Raw genomic sequence first — 15,219 nt, forward strand, 5'->3', positions numbered from 1 at the left:
ATAAAACACAAAAATATTTGACGATTTTTATAAAAAAATTTGTGATTTTTATTTTTATTTCACGTTTTCATTTTTTAAAAAGCTCATTTAAGCTCTCCGGCAAGCTCGCTTGCCACTATGTCGCCAAAGTTTGTCCAAACATAGTTGTGCAAACGGGGATCGCCACGCGGATCGTCTGGTTTGTTGGAAGCAGGTACAGCAGTCTCATTAAAATGCTCCAGTTGATCCAAAAGGGTTCTCAGTATATTTGGATATCTGGAATTTTTTTAATGAGAAAGAAATTTATATGCATTTTCTAAAAGAAAACATAAAAATGTAACGGAAAATTTTAGTTTATGATAGTCATTCAAAATATTTTTAACAAATAATCGATACATGTTTTACTTTAAATCAATTAACAAATATAAAGGGTGATCCGTTTCGTGGTTACCTATATTTTTAAAGAAAAAAACACATCAACTTTTAGCTTAGTGGGGAAAGTTTACTATCATTCGAAAAAAACGTTCTTTGGCATTTATTTTTTGAAGATTAACTCTTTCAAATGTTGACCGCGGCTACGTCTCAGCTGGTCCATCTCTTGAGTCCAATTATCGATGACTCGTTCGAGCATTTAGACTGGTAACTGCCGAATGACATGCGTGATGTTTTGCTCCAAGACTTTACATACCCCCAAAGAAAAAAGTCTAACGGTGTGATATCACAATATCTTGGTGGCTAATCGACCGGCCTAAAACGTGAAATTATCTGCTCACCAAAGTGTCCTCTCAATAAATCTATTGATTGATGCGATGTGTGTGAAGTGGCGCCATCGACCAAAAATCGTCGAGATCACGAGCTTCAATTTCAGGCATCAAATAGTCGGTTATCATAGTGCGATAATGGTCGCCATTGACGGTTACGTCCTCACCGGCATAATTTTTGAAGAAAGATGGGCCGATGGTTCCACCGACTCACAAACCACACCAAACCGTTGTTTTTTCTAGATGAACTTGCAGCTCTTGAATATCTTCAGTGCGCACTTTTCCCAAATGCGGCAATTTCGCTTGTTTACATACCCATTGAGCCAGAAATGGATCCCATCGCTGAATAAAATTTAGCTCAAAACCTCGTATCTTCTAGGAACTTTTTAAGAGCACATAGAGCGAAGCGAAGGTCGATCGTCTTCCGAGTTTGCATAAGCTTTTCATTTTAAGATTTTGACGCTTTCAGTTTAAAGTTGCGCCGCATCGACTCTGCATGGCCTTCGCATACACTCTCAACTACGGCTGCTATATTTTCTTTACTGCGTGCTGAACGTGGTCTATTCGGTCGAATATTATCTAATAATGGTAGTAGTTTTCTGCATGTACCGTCGTTATTTATGCTCACCCGGTCAACAACTGTTCAGGAGTCTTTTCAAGATCGTGTGAGTAAAAACCATGCAAGTCTTCCTACACGGCTCTTCCATCAGGGCTACATGTACTTAAGGTATTCCACTTCGCTTTGATCTGCCTGTCAGCTCTATCGGAAATTTTAGTTTTTAGTATACTGATTTTCGGTACCCGCTGCATCTACTGACTCCCTGCTTCTAACGACATTCTCCAACGTAATGCAATCTGAGATTATTATCTTGATTTTATGACAGTCAAAACATCCGCCTGGAAGATACTGCAGTATTCCGGAAGCGTGAAGGGTCGCCTAGGACCCAGCTTCGAGCTAAAAATTCCGACTCCCACTCTATTAGCCATATTTGAACCGTCTGTATAGCTCTTGTAAGTTCTGCTAGAGAGTCGCATGCACCCTCTTTTATGGTGACCTGGAACATTGTCTCCCAAATACAGCGTAAGGATATATGGTGTGATTTGTCCAACTGCCCACTGTATATTGAGCTATGCCCGAAGATCCTTGTAGAGGATTTTGTAAAGCTATGCTATGTAAAGCTGTGCACCCACTGCAATGTCGATTGGTGATAGATTAAGCCAGTCGCTGTATCCGCTCCATCGGTTCTCTCAGTGATAGCCCCATGTAGACGCCAGTATCTTCTTACATATGTATAGGGTTCCACTGACCTTTTTCACTCTCTCCTCCACATTGCGCCTCCACAACAGTTTGATATTCAAAATGACTTCAAATGAACTTGGTATTGTTAACTCAACGCCGTTGGGCTTCGAGGGTATCCATGTTGGGTTTTTGATCCTCCTTGTAAAGAGTACCATATCCGTTTTATTGGAATTTAGCTTCAGGTTGTGCAGAGTCGCCTATTGGCATATGGTCTTTAGAGTATTTTTCCATCACGTTACTGATTGTGTCTAGAAACCTTCCCGTGAATAGTATAGATATGACGACTAGACCCTCAGATTGGGTGTTTCTCTTTCAAATTTTTTTCAAAAGGTCAGCTGCAAGTGACTAAAGAAGTGGTGACAGTACACCTCCTGAGGAGCTCTTGCTTGCAGTAATTCGAGCAAACTGGCTTCGTTTCATTCTACGTTTATCCTACTGCAGCTCAATAGGGCCAGTTCTATTAATTGTTAAAACATAACAATTTTCTCTTTGTTATAAAATCTGCCAAACTAATGTTATATTAAAGCTTTTTGTATGAAGATCTGGCATCAAATTGTTCAATAGATAAGCAGACATCCCTATATGAACTGAAAAATTTTCGAAACGTACTATATGTAAATATAATGGCTTCAACATTCCACAATTTCCCTACAATACAGATGCCTTAACACATTTGAAAATACTCGAAAAGCCTTGGACTAAATCTCAACCTCAATGCAGTTCTTGCAAACTTACTTTTCAGCTTGATTATAGTATTCGCAGGGATCATCTCTCACATTATATAAGCATGGTTTCTTCTCCTTATACGCGCATATGTTTGGCGGTGTCTCCATCACACACTTAACTGTTGCAGCCGTGCGCATTCGTATCACCTCCGCCACACTGGGTGTCATATTTAAGCTGGCCAAAGCATGACCGACCGGACAACGTTGTAACATCTTCAAATTGTATGCACTAGCATTACGTTCACCCGCCGGACCATACCAACCATTCCACATTAAGGGATAATTAGTGCCAAGCACTAACTTCCAATCGCCCATAGTGAGCGCTGCACTGCCCCAGATATCATCGATATTGTGTAGGATGGTGCGACGCGGCGAGGGCTCATCACGCGTAAGCGCATTCCAAATGCTAACACCATCCAGTGCTGCAGTGTCGTTGCTTTGAGAAAGTATTAAAAAATAGAAGTCTTATAAACTGTCGCTCAAATTTGTGTGCTGGCTACTCACTGCAGTTGCTCAATTTGCCCACCAGTCGCCGCGCTCAGCAATGTCGGCAACCAATCTACGATGTGCATGCGCTGTTCGGCTACACGTGGACGTTTCTGCAGCCGTGGCGACCACAGCAACGCTGCGCCACGCACACCGCCCTCCCACACTGAGTTCTTGACGCCGCGAAGTGGCCAATTTGAGGCGTGATTAAGATTGAATCCCTCTGGTGGACCACCATTATCTGTGCTGAAGACAATTATGCAGTCTTCTAGCATTTTGTGTTTTTGCAGTTCCTGTACGATCAATCCGACCGAGTTATCCAACTGTGTTAGCATGGCTGTACGGAATGAAAATGGAAAAGGGTTAATTAAAGATTATTGTAACGCAGAGATCGTTAAATTTCGCGGCACATTGGCCGGACAATAGTATACGAAATCTTCCAACAACAACCGTGGATCTAATGACTCATATCCTACCCTCTAAAAAAATATGCAATATCTAGTTATCTAGTCGGTAGTTAACATCTTTTTCCAGTACGCGCGACTTTTACGGGGTTAAGGACCTCTCGATCCGGTAGTTAATGTCGTTTTCCAATAAGCGCGAGTTTTACGGGTTTAAGGACCTCGAGATCTATTGGTTTTCATCGCTCTAACTCTTTTCCCGAAATCTCGTTGAACTAACGAAATCACCACTTAAATTATATATGGTACTCCAGTATTGATATATTCTTATAATCAAGGTCTTCAGACCCGAGTTATAACGATTTTTTAAGTAACTAATTTGTTTTATTTGAGCTTTAGCTTACCCGCAAATCGTCGCCTTCCCATCTCTTCGATATGATCGAGCTTTGCAACTGCTTCATCCGGCGCTGGCAGTGGATTATATGGATTGGCTGAATGCACCGCCGCGTGAGCGACGTAAAGAAAGAGCGGTTGGGCGGTTGCATTATGCGCAGCAATCACACGTACCGCCTCTTCCGTAACTATGTCGGTGGTGTATTTTCCATGAAAATCGTAACCGATATCCATACCTAGAAATGTCGATATAGAATTTAAAAAAAAGTCTAATACAGTGCATATCAGAGTCTTTTAGTTTAACTCCTGTGAGATCTTTGTATTATTAATCTTAAAAGTTCAACTTCATACACTTTTAATAACGTAGTTCTTGAGTCTTATCCAAAGATTTCAGATTCAGTCAGTTGAATTTTTGAAAATATTTCTTATTGTAGGTCTCTTTACAATTACCTTTCCGCATATCCAAGCCCCACATGCCATGCTCCACTGCTGTATGATCGAAATAATCATGATGTCCCGTCCAGAAGCCTACGTGTGACTTGAAGCCGCGCTGTAAAGGCGTATACACACTTTTGTAATGACCCAAGTGCCACTTGCCGGCAATGTGTGAGGAGTAACTGGAATATACATACATTTTCAAAAAAACAAACGGTATGAATATAAGAAAGTCAGGAAAAATTTTATAACTCTCAAGGTCGAGTTAGATAGTTGATCTTACCCCAGTTCGTTGAGGTACTGCGGTAAAATTTTCTCAGTCAATGGCAGACCTCGCGGTTCCGCACCATACAGCACCGTATGCTGCATACCTAAAGATAGTGAAAGAAACACCAAAATTTTAATTTAATTTCCTGAATTCGGTAATATGGAGTATAGTTGTACATAATATTTACAAACAGTTGAAAAAAGGGTAGCTTTAAGATTGCTAATTAGCTTTGCGACCTCAGGAAGGACTTTATTTATTGAAAAAAATGTGTAGAAATTTCGACTGCATATGTCACCAAAGATATACAGATAGACAGTCATCAAACCATCGCCTTCATCAGTCGCAGTATATAATCGAAACAAAGTCGGTTTCAAAGCTCAAATACAAAACAGTTGGTCTAACCAAGCGACCTATTAATTTCTAAAAACGTAGAATTTATTTTAATTTTCATCTCACCGGTATGTATTGGATATTTTCCCGTCATCAACGCCGATCTGGATGGTGTACATATTGGATTTACATAATAATTATTCAATATGAGTCCAGAAAATGCTAATGCATCGATATTTGGTGTGGGAATTTGTGCTGAACCATGAAAGCCAACATCGTTGAAGCCCTAAAATTTAATTAGAAGAAATATAATATATTCGTTAAGCCTCATCCTGGCAGAGTAATATATAATTATGTTCATAAATGTATGATCCTACAAGTTTTAATCACTATCTGAACCTATAAAGCAAGGCACGGCCTATTTAGAAAAATCGAATTGTTGGAAAACTCTGTTGTTTTGCAAGTCTAGGTCAACAGCTTAAAAGTATAGACTCCTTCCGGGAACTAACTGTGTCTTGAAAGTAAGATAGGAACTGTAAAGTACTGGCATCGCAAGAGGCAGTCAAAATAATGAGCTACGGAGGTTGAGGCTAATAAGGCTGAATAATAGCCTTGACAGACGGCAGCGTTAATCCGGATTAACTGCGCACTTAATCAGATCCAAATTTGTAGGTGACAGACGGCGACTATCTTAGAAACTCTCATAAACAGCTCATTGCCTTTTTATAATATTTTCAATGAAAATTGATAGAAGATAAACATTACGGTTGTTAGCCGACTAATTTTTACCAAACCATTTTTTATTACAAAAACATATCAACACATTATTTTTAAAACTGCATCATAACATAAAAGTTTTATTGATATTATATTGAGAATTTGATAAACAGCTGTCATAATCTCTACTAGATGCAATTATTTTTCCAAGTCAACGAAGAGTTCTAACTGAGCTGTTGCTCTATGTGGTACAACTAACCGAAAAATGCAATTAATCTGGTTTCCTCTGAATAATAGCTTCTTTCATTATATTGGCATGGATTGAACTAGAGAGCTCACCTCCTCTTTGAGATTCATAAGCTCTACTAGACAATTATTTTCTTACATACTCGTAGTACGAAGAGTTCCAATTGGTTGTTGCGCTATTATATGGGTATACTACCGAAATTTTCTGAATAATAGTGGCATGGATTGAACTCAGCACTTCCTCCTTGTTTGTTGCACTCGCATTATGCTCTTATTTCTTCAACCGCTTAGACTAATTATCTGGCTTCGTCGATGTATGAAGGACTACATAAATTATTAAAATGCCAAAGTGCTGGATCAACTTTCTAAATTCGATCCTACGATCGAATCTAAGCCAGAAAAATCTAACCAGATTAGATATTCCGACAGTCGGGTCAACGTAACCAGAACAAACCCAGATTTTTATCTGTCCAAGAACTCTCAAATCGGAAACATTCCTCTAAATTACTTCGGCAATCTTTACTGCCGCTACAGCAACCACAACAACCTGGTTTGCAACCAATATCACTTTAAATTGTGAACTCTCTATATCCCTTTGAAACGTTTTCCATGCTTAAGGTTATAGTCAAATTATTTATGTAATTTTAAAGAAATTTAAAAATATCAAATGTACTTACCAAATCATCTGCTAAAATAAATATAATATGCGGTCGCTTCTCCTCAAGATTCTCCGCGCTGTTTTGTGTCTTGCAGGCGGGTATACTTAGTAAAAATATTCCATAGAGTATTTGTGTAAATCTCATTTTGTCTTGTTGCTGAAAATAGTTATAGAAAATTATTACGATGAGAATCGAGTCTTTGACAAATAAAGACTCATATGAATTTGATTAGAAAACAATAGAGTAACATAGTACTTCGAAAATTCTAAACTTTTGACTGTTCAGATTTTTTTTCATTCGAAATTACAGTTAATAACAGTGGCCTTGTGAGGCCTTTTCTCCATATTTCGAGAGACTTGAAAGCATTTATCAATATCATGTTTTGATCAAACAGTGATACGATCTTTATATTTCCACTAAGCCCAACGGAAATTCAATACTAAAATATTATGACAAATCAGAGATTCAAAACTTTAGTTTCGAGTTACATCAATAAGTGTTAAGACACAGGTTGTTGAATAAAACATAACTCTGAGTATTATCGCTTATAAGATCAGCACATCAGTAGAAAAGCTAACGTTAATAACCCAAGGTGGGAGTAAGAGAGGTAGAGGTAAGGAGATGATGGAAGAGATTAAACAGAAGCAGAATCTACAATGGTCTGCTCTTCCGCCCTTTGCTGCTTGGATCTCCTCTGTCGTCTCAAAATGCTTGCCTTTCATCGACCTTTTCAGGGATCATACTCAAAGATACATGACTCGTCACCTGTGATTACGTTATTCAAAAATTAGGGGTCACTTTCACACATGTTCAAATTTTCTTGGCACACTTCCACTCGCCGCAATTTCTGGTCGTCCGTGAGCACTTTTGGGACTATCTTTGCGCACATCTTGCGCATATTCAAGTGCTCCGTCACAGTGTCATGAACCACAGATTTTGATAAATTTAACATTTGACCAATTAAAGGAACACTTAGTCGACGGTCTGAGTTAACAACTTTGCGCACACGAGTCATAATCTCAAACAAGGACAAACCGAAATCGCAGATCTCCCAGCACGATCTTCATCAGCCACCTCTTCCCGGTCCTCCAAAAAGACCTGGTGCCACAGAAACACACCTTCTTGCTAAAGCAACATCTGGGTAAGCCTGCTTGATCATATCAAACGTCTCTGTTGCAGATTTTCCGAATTGCACACAGAATTTAATCGCGTACCTCTGCTCTAACGAACGCTGCATTTTCGGCAAAAATGTTTTTCATCACTGGAGACAACAGCCGCTAAAAACGTCAGTCGCAAGAAAATGTTACTTTCCGGACAAACTCTGTAGGTATTTATGTACGTGAACTAGTCCCTGATTTTTCACGATATTGTTCTCTAAGAATATACCATTTGTCGGAGCCGCTCGATATCGGATGACCATAGCATATTACTGTCATACAAAGTGATCGATCGGCATCAAGCGTTTGAATGGAAGACTCTTTCATTTGGCAAAAGATATATTCACGAAATTCAGCTTGAGTTATTGCCTAAGGCAATTTTTTTGCTAACCGTCTCAATTTCTTGACCTTCACTTGCCGGATGCAGCTGCCAAAGCTTTGACAATGACTCGTTCGTCACTTGTTTGTAACTACATTTACATATAATATCCAATATCGAAGTGATCTTCATTTCTGAGATCATTCATATACTTACTTACATACATCTGTATCGGTATATTTGCGGAAATGTAAGTATTTATCTTGTAACAATTAGTCAAAGTGCACTTGACTGTTGAAATTTAAGAATATAATTGTTTATAAGTAGAAGTGCATACTTATGTAAATTGTACTTCAAGGCAAATGTATCGGGTAGCTATTTATAACTACTTACACAAATGTTCGTACATACTATATAGTATATAGTAGGATGTTTTTTTTAACTATTAATTTTTTTGAATCCCGTCACGAAATTTCCTTGCAAAAAACCTAAAAAAATTCCCTGAAAATGTTAGCCCTAAATATTAACATTAAGAACTGGAACAAGGCATGTAAAAAATTTTCATTGAAAATACACTACAATCGTGATTTTTTTTATTTATCTTTAAATTCTTACAGCTCAGAGCTATTTTATGGCATCGCTTTGACTTTAGATGTATATTCCTCAGAATCGTTCACTCTGCAAAAGTGCTCAGTGCAACAAAGTCGTAACTCACACCGGCGAGGTAGTACGGGGCTCTAAACCCGATTTTTCCACGATTTACGCATTTTTTTGTATGCATAAATCTCGTAAATGACAAGATCTATAGAAAAAAAATGGTTATGCCAAATTTGTAGGAAATTTTATTTGCTATAGAAAAGGTCTAAGGTCAAAATCGCTAACATTAATACTTCTCGAGATATTCGGCTTTTTAAGTAAGTATGGAATTTTCATAGATTTTTTAATACATACCATCTATATGTACTGTGCCCAAAAAATAAGGTGCATACATTTGAATTTAAACTGCGCGCGTCGAAGGATTTGGAGAAGTATTTTTTTTAGGTTGGTAGTACTGTCAGTCACATTTATGTCAAATTTCATGTCAAAATATTCATTAGTGTTTGAGATACGTGTCGTTTTGTGAGCTGCTAAAAGTGAGTTTTTCGTTTTTTGTGATGTCGAAATTTGTTGAGCAAAGAATTAGCATTAAATTTTGTTTACGGAATCAATTTTCTGCTGCGGATACGTTGAGGATGGTGCAGAAAGCCTTTGGTGATGAGGCTATGTCTAAAAAAAGTGTTTACAAGTAGTATAGTGAGTTGCATGAGTGCGTTCAGGGCTGGTCGAAGAGTGTCTGGCGTCACTGTCTCTGGCGGCGAGAGCTTTCATTATAAGACTTGTATGGGTGCCGGGCCACAGCGGAATCGCGGGTAACTGCAAAGATGATGAGCTAGCAAGGAAAGGCACCCTAGAATCACTATCGGTAGAATGGGAACGGGTAGGTGCTCCGGCATCCTTTTGTGTTCTACTACTAGATAGCTGGGCCTCGCGGCTGCTCGGTCAGCGATGGGCCAGCATTAGTACCTGCGCGGTCGCAAAAGCCTTTTGGCCAAAGATAGATCGAAGGAGATCTAGGGATCTCTTTGCCCTCAACAAGGCTAGCCTCTCATTAATGATGGGGCTCTTGACGGGCCTGTAAGACTGAGAATTTTACCGGACGCCGCATGCAGAAGCTGCTTGGAAGAAGATGCAGTGGAAACTAGCCAGCACTTCCTTCTTGACTGCCCTGCTTTTGGGAGATCAAGACTGAGGCACTTGGGGGCACATACTTTCAGATATCCCACCGATCTGGCGGGCATTGAAATTAAGCGCCTCTGTAAATTTGTACTGGATACTAAATGGTTTGCCGATCTCTAAGTTCGAACACGGGAGTTCGAGTTTCAACGGCTTCACAAAGGTGCGATCTCCGATCAGCCGTCTTACCTAGTATAGTGAGTTCCAAGCCAGCCGTGAACGTGGCGAAGACGAAGAGCGTCCAGGGCGACCATCAACCTCAACCGACGAAGCTCCCGTCCAACAAATCAAAGGTTTGGTGTTGAAAAACCGTCGATTAACAATTAGAGACCTTGCTGATGAAGTTGGCATATCGAAAGGCTCAGCCAATACCATTTTGAAGGATGTTTTGAGCCTCAAGCGCGTCAAATCTCGACTGGTACCGAAAACATTGAATTTTTTGGAAAAAACGGCGTCGCGTTGAAGTGTGTGAAACGATGCTTTCCGACTACCAGGGTGTCATGAAACGCATTATAACTGGCGATGAGACTTGGATCTATGCTTACGACCTCGAAACAACCGATCAATCGAGCGAATATCGTGCCAAAACAGAGCCGAGACCAAAAAAATCGAGCCAAAGTCGCTCAAAAATCAAGGTCATGTTGACTGTTTTCTTCGATTATCGTGATGTTGTGCATTATGAATTCCTTCCAACCGGTCAAACAGTCAACAAGGAATATTATTTGAACGTTATGCTTCGTTTGCGTAACGCTATCCGCCTAAAAAGGACGGAATTGTGGAAAAACAATTCTTGGTTTTTACACCACGATAATGCACCATCCCATACTGCCCTCGTAATTAATGATGATTTCGCCAAAAATCAACCCATATCGTTCCGCAAACCGTATTCACCTGATCTGGCGCCGTGCTACTTTTGGCTGTTCACCAAGCTCTAAAGACCGCTCCGTGGACAACGTTTTTATACGATAGAGGAGATTCAAGCCGCAGCGAAGACGGAACTGAAGGACATCCCGGAAAGTGACTACAAGAAGATTGGAAAATCCGTTGGCATAAGTGCATTGCAACGGTAGGGGATTACTTTGAAGGGTCCAGTTCTTAATGTTAATATTAAGGACTAAAATTTTCAGGGAATTTTAGTAGGGTATTTCCAAGGAAATTTCGTGACGGGATTGAAGTTAAATAGTTAAGAAAAAAATACACCCTAGTATATACAAATATATGTCAAATCTGAAATGTTATTTTAAAATTCACAAGATATATTCTTCAACATCAAAGACCTAGCCTAAACGGTGATCTATATTGATAATAAACCCCTCTATGGGCAGATATTAAGTCAGAAGACATGTGAAGTTCTCACGTGAAGTTAGGTTAGCCTCAAAGATATATCAGTAAAGACACAGCAGATTTTGGACGTGTTTATGTTCTACGATTAAGCCGTGAATCATTGATATTCTAGAAGTATTTAGTATTCCTTATGAAGGGACTAAAATTGAGGATTTTTTACGAACAATTCTACGCAATTATATGAACACCAAAGCGCAATAGGTAGAATGGGTGCTCTAACTACGTCTAGCAGATCATCATACAAGTTCAAACGGTAGCGATCTGGTTGAAGGACACCAGTGAAGTTTTCTGTCAACGAACACTATGAAATAATCAGAGTCTTTAGTCTTTTAATGGACAAGAATCGTATCTTGGCTTGGAAACCAAGCTTATTGAGCTCTGTCAAGTTCGGTTTCCAATCCAATCAAAGTTTAGGACGCAAGCTTTAAGCCTAAACGTATTCTCACAACATATTTGGTTGGAAAAGACAAGGGTTTTTCACTATTTCTAAAGCGCGTTTAGAAAATTTTTGGATGCGAAACAGCAAACCGAAGTATAGATGGATAGTTTCATGGCATTTAAAGTGGAAATATTTGATTTGTATGAGGAGATCACCACAAAAACAAATATTCCAAAGTTCTCTTTAAAATATTTTAATTCCAAATTTTTAATGTAAAGTGGAAAAGGTAGGCTGAGAAATATAAGACTATTAAGTATTTAAAAAACCTTTATCCATATTATGAAAGGCCACACATTGTTAACGCCTGAATGAGACTATTGCTTCACTTCTTTGTAAATAAAATAAAGACTATATCTACAATATACAGTTCATACATATGTTTAAACAATCAATAAACAAAATTGTAAGATACTATACTAAATAAAACGAAAGCATTGTACTTGACAGTTAGCAATGACAGTGAAAAATACTGCTCAACTTCGCAAAGTTGAACGAGTCTGTATAGTATTGAATGTAACTAGACGTCAATACTGCGAGATACAACAAAATTTGGTTTAAAAAAAAGACTAGTTAACCGATTTTTTCTAGTTTACTACTGATAGGTAGTAAGTAATGTTAGATTAGTAGTCAAAATCTGCTTTTGATAATTTTCCTCATTTTATTCTTAGCCCTTAATTAGTGGCACGAGTATACGGGCCTCCCAAAGGTCATGAGTACATAATATGAATAAGTGATACTAGAACTTTCTAGAACTTTTTTCATTAATGGTATTCTCACATTTGCTTGCCTGTGTCTGCTGTCATCAAAGAAACAGTCGTCGAATTCGCGACTTTGTTTCCATGTCACTGTTGACAGTCATAACTTCGAAGTCGTAGATATTTAAAGTAAAATCCTCTCTCGACGAAAAAAAACCAAACTCTACAAGTCACTCATCATCTCCGTCCTGCTATATGGTGCAGAGGCTTGGACGACGTCAACATATGATAAGTCGACGTTATGAGTTTTCGAGAGTAAGGTTCTGGTGAAAATTTATGGTGCTTTACGCATTGGCAACGGCGAACACCGCAGTCGATGAAACGATGAGCTGTACGAGATATACGACGCCATTGACATAGTTCAGCGAATTAAGAGACAGCGGCTACGCTGGCTAGGTCATGTCATCCGAATGGATGAAAACACTGCAGCTGTGAGAGTATTCGACGCAATACTCGCAGAGGGAAGCAGCGGGAGAGAAAGACCTCCACTCCGTTTGTATTTCATAATGAACCGGCTTACTTCGGAATGACATGTGCAAATCGTCGAAATTTATTACCAAAATAATGATTCGGTTTGAACGCTGCGTCCGGTAAATCTAGCAAGCATGGATCGGTTTCGCAACACGTTTACTCTACTGAATACTGCGCGTTCTCAGCGGGATCGTACAGTGCGCACCAAGACGCTATTGCTGCTGTGGTGCAGAGTATAGAAGACCGGAATGAGTCCGGCTGACATAGCGGATAACGATACGGGCTCTGTCAATCCACTTAATGCAAGATTTACGAAAAGATCTTGGCTTGCGGGCTTATTATAGTCCAATCCCCATGCATGACTAGAAGCCAACCGACCATCAAGCACTTCACACGTTCGGTGAATGGGTCCAAACGGGGTCTATAACTCTTCAAAAATGAAGCCGGCTAGAATATTAGAGTCAATGGGAAACGCTTGATTAATAACTTTTTCGTGTCATCTCTGAAGGATGTGAATGTGAACGACCTTTATTTGAAAGAAGACGTCACTACCTGCCGTCAGAGTCAACGAAACCATGAATACATTGAAGGAAACTTTTGCTGAGCACATTATGTCGAGTCGTATGCCTGACGCGTGGCCTGCAAGATCTATTTAACACCGCTGGACTATTTTTTATGCGGTAATATGAAGTCGCTTGCCTACGCAGATTAACAGGACACGATTGACGCATTATCCTCCAAGATTATTCGGCGCGTTATTACAGTGGTTGGAAGTTGGGTCTCTCGCCTGGAATTTTTTCGAGCGGTCGCGGCGCTTGCTTGCCTGAAATAGTTTTTTAAAGTATAATGTCAAACCCTTTTCTATATAATAAAGCTAAAGTCTAGGCCAAAACATTAAATTTTATTAGCTAATAGTGTCTGGACCTTGATTCGAAACTGTAAAAAAATACAATGGAAGCCACAATGATCAGATTAACTCTAAAATTTACAAAGTTTGGGAAAATCAATTCGGTGGATTACCAATTTACCATAGTGGTCTACACAACCGGAACCTGTTCATTAATACGCACCACAAATGGTCCATCTATCAGCTATGTTATTGTTAGACATGGTAATGCTTCACAAAATGAAGTCTGAGACTGACAGTCTGTTAGACTGAAATATGGCCGTTGTATCTTTAGGAACTTGTCGAGTTTTCGGAGCATTGACTTCCTCGATAAACAACTGAATGGTTTGTATTCGGTAGATTACACATTTATGGCTAAATTTCAGAAACCTGGAACTAGACGGACAGTGTTAGCGCACTCAACCGTCACACGAAAACGGCAAATTACCAAAGGTATTAATTTCCAAAGATAAGTATGAGAAGCCGTGAATCGATTCCTTTATACAAAACTTTGATTTTTGACTCTTTATCCCTCAAATTACAAATCTGTCCGCATCCTATCGTTTTTAGTTTCCACTTTTCGCTAAATCTGCACTTTTTGGCATTTTTTCCGTGCGCTAACTGAGCCGAGCGCCAACTTACAAATTTATTTTGCCGTCGATTTCATTGAGTAAGCATTTATTTTGTTGTTTTTATTATTGGCTTAATAAATTAACACTCCTTTCCTTGATAAGGTAGTCGGTAATTATCAAAACAAAATTATTTTTTTCTTTTTTTTACCGTTTAATACAGTATTTTTTGTTTATTTGCTTTCGTTTAATGCATTTCTATGTTATTGTTGTAATTGTTGTTTATTTCACTGAAATTTTTTCACGTTTCGCACACACTAACTTTCGACCGAAGCATGTGAAGGTATATGCTCTTATCAGGCGCGTACGCGCTCCATCATAAAAGGTCTCTCGCAAATTCGCTTTGGACAGTGGCTCTACCTTTTAAGTACGACAAATCGTTAAATTAATTTATTTCGTTAGTCTTTTCTGCAATTTTGTTGCTGTACACTTATTGACAATTGTCTTTCGGAGCCACTTACTGCCGTTGGCGCGCACCGCTAAATTCAAACTGAATTGAAAGGCGGACCAGCGGCTAGCGTAATCCAGCGCTGGCGAGCATAATGTGCTAAACGGTGCGCTGCAGCCGCATGTGACAGGTGTGGGCCGGAGTTCTCAGCTATGTTAATTCGAGTTGACTTTAGTTGCCTTTTAAGGAGATGTTATGTAAAGGCAGCTGGACTTACGTATGGTAGTTAAGTGACCGAAGTGAAGGAAGGCGATTTTATCTTAGTGCATAACTTTTTTATTTATTTAAAATTATGAAT

At 39.2% G+C, this 15,219-nt stretch overlaps 1 protein-coding gene across 5 annotated transcripts; it reads right to left on the bottom strand.

Annotated features, from left to right (window-relative positions):
• Positions 1–16: 16 nt before the first annotated feature.
• LOC126755494 (arylsulfatase B) lies at positions 17–14,948 on the bottom strand. Of its 5 annotated transcripts, none has more exons than XM_050468100.1 (9): positions 14,834–14,948; positions 6,719–6,856; positions 5,205–5,364; positions 4,764–4,851; positions 4,496–4,662; positions 4,057–4,281; positions 3,270–3,588; positions 2,776–3,201; positions 17–255 (listed from the first exon to the last, which is right to left on the bottom strand). In XM_050468100.1, the coding sequence occupies exons 2-9, from the start codon at positions 6,842–6,844 to the stop codon at positions 84–86; spliced, it is 1,683 nt and encodes a 560-aa protein (XP_050324057.1). In that variant the 5' UTR covers positions 6,845–6,856; positions 14,834–14,948; the 3' UTR covers positions 17–83. The 5 variants fall into 5 exon arrangements, with proteins under 5 accessions (XP_050324057.1, XP_050324056.1, XP_050324055.1 ...); XM_050468099.1 differs by having other exon boundaries at positions 14,625–14,948; XM_050468098.1 differs by having other exon boundaries at positions 14,487–14,948.
• Between the last annotated feature and the right edge of the window lie 271 nt (positions 14,949–15,219).

This window comes from Bactrocera neohumeralis, chromosome 4 (assembly GCF_024586455.1).
Source record: "Bactrocera neohumeralis isolate Rockhampton chromosome 4, APGP_CSIRO_Bneo_wtdbg2-racon-allhic-juicebox.fasta_v2, whole genome shotgun sequence".
In the NCBI taxonomy this organism is placed as follows: domain Eukaryota; kingdom Metazoa; phylum Arthropoda; class Insecta; order Diptera; family Tephritidae; genus Bactrocera; species Bactrocera neohumeralis.